At 33.0% G+C, this 10,206-nt stretch overlaps 1 protein-coding gene across 1 annotated transcript; it reads left to right on the forward strand.

Moving 5' to 3' along the window:
* Window positions 1-1,240: 1,240 nt before the first annotated feature.
* Window positions 1,241-5,970, forward strand: LOC145331749 (uncharacterized). Its single transcript, XM_080176582.1, has 9 exons — window positions 1,241-1,326; window positions 2,034-2,092; window positions 2,444-2,496; window positions 2,713-2,784; window positions 2,932-3,172; window positions 3,458-3,602; window positions 3,776-3,884; window positions 4,002-4,072; window positions 4,204-5,970. The coding sequence occupies exons 1-9, from the start codon at window positions 1,278-1,280 to the stop codon at window positions 4,314-4,316; spliced, it is 912 nt and encodes a 303-aa protein (XP_080032708.1). The 5' UTR covers window positions 1,241-1,277; the 3' UTR covers window positions 4,317-5,970.
* The last annotated feature ends 4,236 nt before the right edge of the window (window positions 5,971-10,206 follow it).

A 10,206-nucleotide genomic window follows, 5' to 3' on the forward strand; every position in this document is an offset into this window, starting at 1 on the left:
TAATTTTATATATATATTTCATATAAAAATTTTTAAAATATAAATTACGGCAGAGGTCCCTGGTACAATAAACTAAAATTGTTTATCACTTTTATTAGACGTTATTATCCTTATTAAATTTTAATTTTCAAAATTCATTTATGAGTGTTTAATAAATGATTATTTAGTTATCTCTAGGATATGATGAGGGCAACAACATTCTTCACAATATTTATAAAAATTGGAATACTTCCGAGGAATAAAAGCTGTGATTTTAATAAAAAAAAAAAAATAGTTTAAAACAGGAATTTGGTACCCAAAGAAAAACTATTTTACGCGAGTAAAATGGACAATTATCAGGGTTAATTGATTTTTTAACTGACTGAACCATAACAGGATTTAACAGTTTTAAATGAAAAATTTTAAACGCATATCCTTACTACTTGAGTAGTGCCACAAAATCATAGAGTTGGTTTGTCTGTCTACAGAGCCAATCTAGTTCTTTTCACGTTATGTGCAAAAAATAATGAAATGTTAAAATATTCAAAAAATTTCTGCCATTTTAAAGATTTAAATAATGAGAAAAAAAAATGTCTAAATTATAATTATTTTTTACATAGTATTTTTAAATGTCCCCATTATTTTAAGGAAAATTCGAAATAAGTTATATATAGTTTATAGTATGGTTTATAAGTACATTTATCGTACTAACAAAACTTTATAATCCACAGGACTTGAAGAAAAAGTATATTACTTGGTAAAAGTAATTTGTAACAATAAAAAATTGAAATGATGCAACATGAAAATTCTTATTATTTTTATATGATTGATTAAATACAACAGATATAAATGGCGAAATATGTAACTTTTTATCATTATATTTTTACCTAGGGGTGTGCAAAAAAACGCAACTTTTTTTCAAATTGTAAATTGCACAGCCTTATGTAAACAGTAGATACTATGCATGTCATCAAAAGTAAAACCACTTTCAAAACTTTTCAAAAGTAAAAATACCAGCTAAGTTTAGTAGCTACATTGAATAGTGTGAAAAAGGTCGGAAATGGGTCCATTTTTTCACCATTTTAATATTAATTGTATATGTATAATAACTGTAAATTCGCCTAAATTTTGATATTGATTTTAAACTTGATATGCCTAAATTCACAATCAGAGATATCTTTAAAAGAATACAGAATGACTAAAGTAAGACCTACCACCCAAAAAAAAATTGTTTTAAAATTATGGCTTTTTGCTGTAGTGGAAGAAAAGTTTGTGACATTATCAAACTAATATTGTGGATGTTACTTCTGACTGGACTTTACACTCTTCCTTTCATTTTATCCTCAGGTTTGTTTGTTAGTCCATTGGCTCAACACGTAGCGCATCCGCTCGTCGTTGGGAAGGTGTTAGGTTCGAATCTCGGTCCAACACCGCGTCATAATTAAAGACGTTAAAAATGGTTTCCACTGCTACTATGTCAGATGCGCGACGTAAATAGTTAGAGTAGGGGGAATGCCTTGGCCCAAAACAGGCGCAACTCGTTACCATGCACAGTTAGGACTTCTCAGACAAAGGTCGTGCATCACAGAGAGTTGGTTGTCTGTAATGTACTGTACCACGGGTATGAGGAGTCTGGCCTTGAGTTGACAAGTTGCCTGTTCAGTCCAGGTGCAACTCACCCGTACGACATTAGCATTAGTCCATTTTAAACAAGTAGACTGTTACACACAAACTATACCTGCCCTTACTTTATTTTTTTTTCTTTTCAAATAGCAGAGGGCAGTTTAGTCAGGGTATCTGTGCAAGGCTTGGAACATTCAAGGAAGCTGCCCTTAAATTTATCTCATACCATTCTATTCTAAGGGGATGGGGTAATTTTGTTTATAGTAATATGGATGGTACGCCTATTGTATTAGTCCTTTCATGATGTAATTGCTTGTAGTTTCAATTTGTGTGTTGTCATATTTTACAATAAAAAAGTCAAAATATTTAACAAACAGTAATTTTAAGTGAATTTCAAAGACTCCCAAATAAATTAAATTAATACTTTTAAGTTGAAAACAGTCAAGATGCATCAAAACATCCTACATCAAACAATACTGATATATCAGAGGTAATTTTAATGCAAAGGATCTCTAGTGGTCACTTTCCTAACTGACTCACTTGTTTACAAATTCAGTAGTGTATACAGAAATGCTTGTAGTTTTTTTTTGTTTTTTTATAATATATGCACATAAAATGACCTCAGATCCTTTTTTTCTTAATTTTTACACCTTTTTGATTTCAATTTTTTCAATTATTTTCAAATTATACGTTTTCTTACCAATCAGCTTGTTTGATTCAAATATTTGAGTGTGTGTTGATGTGCGTGTATGACATGATTTGTTTAATTTTAAAAAATAAGAAAAATACATATGATAATATCTATGCAATAACTTAATCATTGACTTTAAATTTTGTTTAGATACCTATTCAATTGGAATATGTTACCTTTGTAGAAACACATTTGCAACCAATCAGGAAAACACTAACAATAGCTTTTAAATCTTATATGTATGATGTTGAATCCCATTTAAAAAAAGAGGGTTAAGGGTTGGACACCTAAGGGATGTGTCCACTCCCCTTGTTTCAGTAGTGATGGCCTATTATTTAAACTAGTGGGCACACAAACAGACAGATAGATACCCTGTTACTTTTCAATAAGGTTTAAGATTTAAAGATATTGTGAAAATGCAGAATGATTGTTCTGATCCCTTTATTTTATTACACCTGCTATACATATGCTATCATTAAACCAAAAATCAGGTAATTATTTGAATTCTTTTTTTGTTCAAATGTAAGTAATACAGTAACAAAATTTTATAATTTTAAATTTTATGGTTTATTTGACATTTATGTTTTGAAACGGTATGTGACTAAAGAAGTATTATATGTATATTTTGTTTTGACTAGTTCTCACCAGTTCACTTGGTTTTGGCCAAAGAAGAAGAAAACCTTGTTCTTTACTACTGTCTCTACTGTATCAATTGTAATATATAACTCTATGGTAGCTCCATACCTTGCAAACAATCCATTTTCATCAGTCATTAATACTATAATAGCAATAAATACTTTAGTGTTAATCTTTATGATTCTAATTATAATCATACTTAATATATTCCTTATTGGATCCCTATGTGAACATTTTACACAGGTAATAAAAATCATTTTACCATAATATCCCCAAGCACACAATTATTAAAATTGTTTAAAAACAACAAGATTAAAAGAAAGATAAAGTAAATTGTAGTGTAGTTACTTATTAATCAGAGGAATTATTTAAAGGAATGTGATGAGACAAAATATTCAGCCCTTTATTAAAAAAAAATAATATTTTCCCTAGTTTCTCCAATTTATAAAATCACACTTATAAGTCATTCCATCTTATTGAATTTTTTACATGATTATCTATGAAATGTATCTTTATGAAACAAACTAGGTTGAAATGATGAGTGAGAAATTTAACACAATAGTACAATGTTACAAGAATTTGAAGAGTGCTATCAGTCCTTTGCTGTTTGTGGTCTTTTTAACTGAATGTTTATCATTAATTAGCCAGGCCCTAATGTTTGTTATTTTAAAAGGTATGTAAGAAAAGAATATTTAAACATTAGATTGACAAATAATTATGACAAGATAAATTTTCTCTTCTTTATATACTGCAGGTAGATGAAAATCTCTCCCTGCAGGAATTTAAAATAAACAAAATTTAACATCAATAAGCATTAATAACCTTATTATACTTTTGTGTTTGTAGATTACAATAGAGTGACACAATTGGTATATTCCTTGGCAAACCTTGTATATGTAGCTGCTGTTGTGCAAGAAACACATGAAAACTTTAAAGATATGAGCCACACCCTTAGGCAAGGTTATTTCTTATATGCAAACACCTTTTGGATTATAAATTGATCATGTTAAACACTAATTTTTATCTTCTTCAGAAATAATCCTCTAGTGAACATGATTTAGTAATATTTTAGGGTGTTTTCAAGAAGTAAAGAAGCTGAACATATAGATATTAATCTAATAGAAGATGAGATATTTAAGATAGAAGGAAAATTTTGATATTAAACTAAATCGAACATATGGTAAAGAAAAAATATTTTCCTATTATTTTAATAAGATTAAATTCAATGGTACATTAAAAGTATACTAATAAGTTTTGAATATTAAAAAAAATTAAAGGAGAAGAAGGTTTTACAGCACTTGGATTTTTTGATGTAGACCTGAAAACAGTTACAGGACTTGTTTCTACAATAGTTACCTACCTTATCATTTTGTTACAATGGAATTAAACAATTACAGAACTTGTTTCTACCATAGTTACCTAACTTATTATTTTGTTACAATGGAATTAGAATTGTTATAAGACTTGTTTCAACAATAGTTACCTACCTTATCATTTTGTTACAAAGAAGTTAAAACAGTTACAATAATTGTTTCTAATATAGATACCTACCTTATCATTTTGTTGCAATGGAATTAAACAATTACAAAACTTGTTTCTACCATAGTTAGTAGTTACTTACATTATTATATTGTTACAATGGAATTAAAACAGTTACAAGACTATTTTCTACCTTAGTTACCTACCTTATTATTACATAGAATTAAAACAGTTACAGGACTTAAAGAATTAATATTCCTACTCACCCTTTAAAGGGACTGTGAACGTAAATTTTTCTCATCTTAATATCAAATCTTAACATTATCTCATTCATAATATCTCACAGATAGAGCAAAACGTGCTTTTTTTTGTTTAAAAAACAGCTTTTTCTGATGATTTTTATAAGGTCCAGGGAAAGGAAGAAATTTTCTGGACTATATAAATGTGCATTAAATTGCTTTTTTTCTTCCATTATAGCTAAAATTAAACTTTTTCACATAGTTCTTGATTTTTCCTAACAGTTAAGCTGACTTTTAACATAATCCTTGCTTTAAACCAATGTATAGTTACTTAAAAATTGATAAAATAAGCAATATTTTTTATTGAAACCAAATACACTAACAAAGCTAGAAACAGGTTTTTTATTAGTATCCAATTAACTTTAGATGGCCCATCTCTCGCCCACCTTTAATTACAAATTTGTAAATAATAAAGACGCAATATTTCTTTAAAAACAGCCTGATGAAAATGTAAACTAATTCTCCAAAGTGGGTTATTTATTGTCCAACACAAAAAAAAGGATATTATTATTTTATATAACCTATGAGATTCAACCCTTTGTAGACAGTGAGGTATTTTTTTGTCAATAATACGAATTTAAAATAGGTCTTTATTATCTATTTACTACGTTATAAAAAAACTAATTGGCAATTTTATATCATAAAATAAATCCTTAACAGTAAGTAAATTGTTTCAACTATATATGACAAGTTAAATTCCCTACAAACATTACAAGAAACAAAAACGTTCAGATTTTCCCTTTTTTTTCTTTTTTTCTCCCAAAATTCCATAAAATCAAGGCATTATTCCTGGATATTTTTGTTAATAAGACAATTTTGGTTGATCAGTGTAGTGAAATGTGCTTGAAAATGTTAAGATTTGATAATCAGATGAGAAATTTTTAGGTTCACACTCCCTTTAATAGCATGCCTTCATAATTATTTTGTTACAAAACAGTCATGTCATCCTTACTATCATTTTTACTTATCTTTTTATAATGTTAAAATAAATTTTGCTTTGTACATAAAGTGTTTTATTATCAGGTCCTACGAGAAATTCTCTTATATGTCCAACTTGTCTAAATTATTAATGAAAAGAAAGATTTTACCAAGGATAACCTTAATTTTAAGCTATGTAACAAAGAAATCTAAATTGATTTGCAATAATTTATCATTGTATTTTTAATGACCGATAGATAGCTTTTACGTTTAAATATTGGCCAGTTATTTTTTTCTATTTATTTTTAATCAATAAATATTTATTTAAATCTGTAAGAAGGAAAATGGTTTTGCATTTAATTTTAAATTTGTATATAAAAATAGTTTTTGGATGTATAAGGAACTACATCCGAACTATCCTAAATGCTAAACCTATACATAAAACCAACAATTGATCATCGTTAATAGATCTGTGTGCAAAATCAACCATTCAAGAGTATAATTATGACAAATATAATAAAATTTAAAGTGGTATAATAATCGCTATAATAATACTTGGATGTTGCACTAGATTTTAATGTACGCTGATAAAGCGATGCTCGCAGCTGGCTAAAATTACAAATTGACCAATAAATGAGGTCCATATTAGCAAGCTAAATCAACGATCAATTTTCTCCTGTCAATATATCCACGAATATCCTTAACTCATTGGTATAATAGTAATGTTAACATTGTACTGTGTTAGTATATCCATAACAGGGAGGAATAGAACATTGGACTGTTGACTTACTGGTACCTATGTTTTATAATTATTTTGAATTATTCGGTTTAAAAACTTTGGGGACTTATATTAAGTTTTGATTGCTTAGTTCTAAACATATAGCGTCCAAACTTTTCAGACATTTATTTTAATCTACAGAAGGGATAGGTTTGTTTATCATCATTTGGGCTGTACATCAATTTAAACTTTAAATCTACATTTAAATTATATCTCTACTAGAGTTGGCTCAATATAACTATCTCGCTATTGGCTAGTTCTCTAAAAGTACATATCTATTTATCTATTTCTCAATAAATCAATTCTCCTTCCCCGCCATTATTATTTAAAAGAAAGAAGTAAATATTTATTAATTTAAATGATTTTAAAAAGATTTTTTCAATTATATTTTTTTTCACATTACCATCACCAAAGGGTTAATATGATTAAAATTTTAGTTTTAATATTTTAACACAAAGGAAGTGTCGCCACAATCGAATTCTTTTAAAATAGAGTTTTCTTAGATTTACTCTATTATTAACGTATATTTTTATTTATGAAATAAGGATTAAATACTTCAATGTAATTTAAATATCAACATGAAGTGAAAAACTTAATTCATTTTATAAAAATAGTAGAATAAAGGTCTTATCGCTTTGGTCAATGAGAGTTTAATGAGGATTATTGGAGCACTATGAGTTTTAAATACTCTACCATTGGAAGACTCCAGCTCATTTATAGACGTTTATTTCCTTTTCCTATTTATAGATCTGTCATGGATCTTGATGCAATAAAGTAGGCCGTTTTGTAAATGTTACAAATTGGAAGATTTCATTAAATAAAAGTAATCGCAAATATACTTAGTAAATAATACATTCTTAAAAACAAGGACAGTTCCTTTCACAAGTGACTAAAAAAGCTTGGTGAACTGTTTAATATAGGTTACTTTGATTATCATATTTTCAAAATAAAAAAACATCAGATAGATAAAATTATATGCGCTTTTCGCATTCCAATTTGTATCCCTACTATTGAAGCAATAAGTATAATTTATTTTTCTCTGCTCTTATAAATGTTTACATTCTTGTTGTTTGAAAACTTCACTTTATATTGGTTGTATTTAAATATGGTGTGCCTTCCCTTCCCCATATTATCACATCTGTTTAGTTTTTCATTATTCACAATTGCAAATAAAAATGTTATTTCAAAATGATATTGAAGCAAGGAAGAATTTTTTGTTTATATTTTTTTTTTATATTACGCTTTTCTGGTGATTTGATAACGTGAGAAGTATGCGGAACTAAATGCACACCTTTAAATATGTTTTTAAAAAAGAAATATGGTTTACATAAATCTTCAAAGAGGCTCAATTTAGAATTTAGAATCTTCCTAAAGTGTATTTCAATTCTGGGGTACAGGTTTAGGACAATGGGAGGTAATTAAATTTTTCCCCGTAATTATAATGAATCAAGTTCCACCTTTGGTAGATTAAAACTGTTGTAGGGAAAGATATTATAAACATTTTTGTCCTCACTTACCCATGCTAATTCAAGCTACAAAAGACAAAAAATAACTTTTTAAGTATTCAAGTATTATCCATTGTACACTCCCTAGCTCCCTGAATTCAATTCCTTTTATGCTAATAAAAAGAAATGTATTTATGTTTGTCTTCTTAGAAATGCTTTCAATGCTTTTGTATTATAATTTTCTTGATAGCAAAGCTTTCCTACAAATTGTTGGTCTATCGGTTTTAAAATACATTTCTTTCTGCCAACCAGGGCTCGGCAACTGCGTCTCAAAAAGCCTCAAATTCAAACCTTATAGTGTAACACAAAAATACCCTCGATAACAGTAAATTGTTTTTTCGGAGCAGGTTTTTAAAGTTGTAGTATTGTGGTATCCGCCTAGGGTAAATGGCAGACACCAGAGTTCGAATGAAGACTACGGCAGTGTGAACAGACGTGGACACCTATACTATAGAGAAGCTACGCTTCTCTAGCAATCACTAAATAATCAACATAGTCTATTCAGTTGTTTCTTTATTGCAGGTCTAAGTATAACTAAAGTTGTACAACATAATATAAATACATATGGATTAGGAATAAAGATAGTTAAAGATAAATCATACAAGTAAAACATAGATAATTGCAATGGTTAGGTAGATGGCTATCCCTGTCCGGGGAAGGCAGGATAGCCCATGGAACAGCACAATAGGTAGATAAGCATAGAGGGGTTGAGTGGTAGGTCTGGGTACTAAAAAGGGAAGGTTTGATGATTACTGTGACAACAACAGTCTGTGTGGGGGTGATGCTATCAGGTGAGGGAAGGCTTAGATCCTTTATCCTCAGGGTTGAGGTGGTGCTGATAACTTGGTGGTTGAAGGGGAAGGTTCCGGTGCTTCAGATGGGAGAGGGAGGGGTAACACCCCTCCCTCCATTTGCAGGACAACTGAGAGGTGAAATCAATACCGTTATCTGACATATTTTCAGGTGGCTTTACAATTGTAGAATAACATGATTTAGCTGGGTGCGTAGCATCACTATAATGTCTTGGTTTCTGCATGGCCCAGAGTTGCCACATACCACAACTCTCCCCTCGGAAGGCTGGGAGGGGTTGTCTGCACCGCCAGACTTCCGACAGTGGTTGCGGCCTTCAGTTTGTTGTCCTTGTGGAATGGGTCCGCCAGGATACCAGCTGCTGAACGGTGGTAGGCTCCAGCCCTCCCCAGGTCGAACGGAATCTGCTATATCTGCTGGAGTAGCTGGTCCTGTTGGATGTTCTGGCCGTTGGTTGTGTACCTCTGAGGCCACCATGGCAACCTCCAGGGGTGGCACAGCACATGAGGGGGCTTGGACCAACAGCCGCCTGGTATACACCTCTTCAGGTTTCTCTACTGGGCTGGTGGTCTCCATCGTGTTGGTCACCTTGCTGCTGGCAGGCTGGCTACTGGATGCAGGCGCAGCTTCTTTGCCCTCGGGGCTGGTCAGGTTCATTCGGCTTCCAGGGTCTCTGTCAACGCGGGCAGGTGGTGGTTGCCATACTGTAGGAGCGTTGCCTCCCTCAGGCTCATCCTGGACATTGGCAGGGTGGTGCATGGCAGTCAGACTTGCAGGGTAGGGGAAGGTAACAGTCCATCCCTTATGCCGGAGGCTGTCTTGGATCTGCAAGGGTGGCTCCGCTCTAGTTGGCTGGGAGACAGGCCCATCCACGGCCACTGCTGCTGGTGGACTGGAGGCACAAGGCTCCGGATTTCCTCCCCTAGCCTGAAGGTGTCCAGGCACATCGTCTCCATCTTGGGTAGACATAATTGTTGGGGATCCTCTACTGCTATGGTTAGGCTCGGCACTTGGCGCATCTAGTTGAGTTACTCCCCAGGCAGCGGTCAAAGCTTCTTCAGTTTGGCTGGTAATGGCTGATATCCTGGTTCCTGGGGCAGATGCAGGGGGCGCAGGCAAGTTTGACCCAGCCCAAACTTCCTGGTACACCAGTGCAATACAATTACCCTGGCTTGGTTGAGGGAGGTAGACAGCTGGATGCAGTTGAGGGTGAGGGACAGCTGGACTCTCCCGGCTGGCTGGGGGCTCTGGCTGACTGGGGGTGACGGGTGTCACCCCTTCCTCTGGGGCTGCGGGCTCGTTCCGGGGTCCAGGTATCTCGGTGGCGGCGACGGTTGTCGCCCCAGGCACCAGCGTGGGGGCGCTGGATAGCACCCCCCAGTCTTCACAGGGGTTCAGGTCTCTCGGTGGCGGCGACGGTTGTCGCCCCAGGCACCAGCGTGGGGCGCTGGATAGCACCCCCCGGTCTTCACAGGTGGCGGCGACGGT

This window comes from Acartia tonsa, chromosome 11 (genome assembly GCF_053477335.1).
Source record: "Acartia tonsa isolate MP-2025a chromosome 11, ASM5347733v1, whole genome shotgun sequence".
Classification (NCBI taxonomy): Eukaryota; Metazoa; Arthropoda; class Copepoda; order Calanoida; family Acartiidae; genus Acartia; species Acartia tonsa.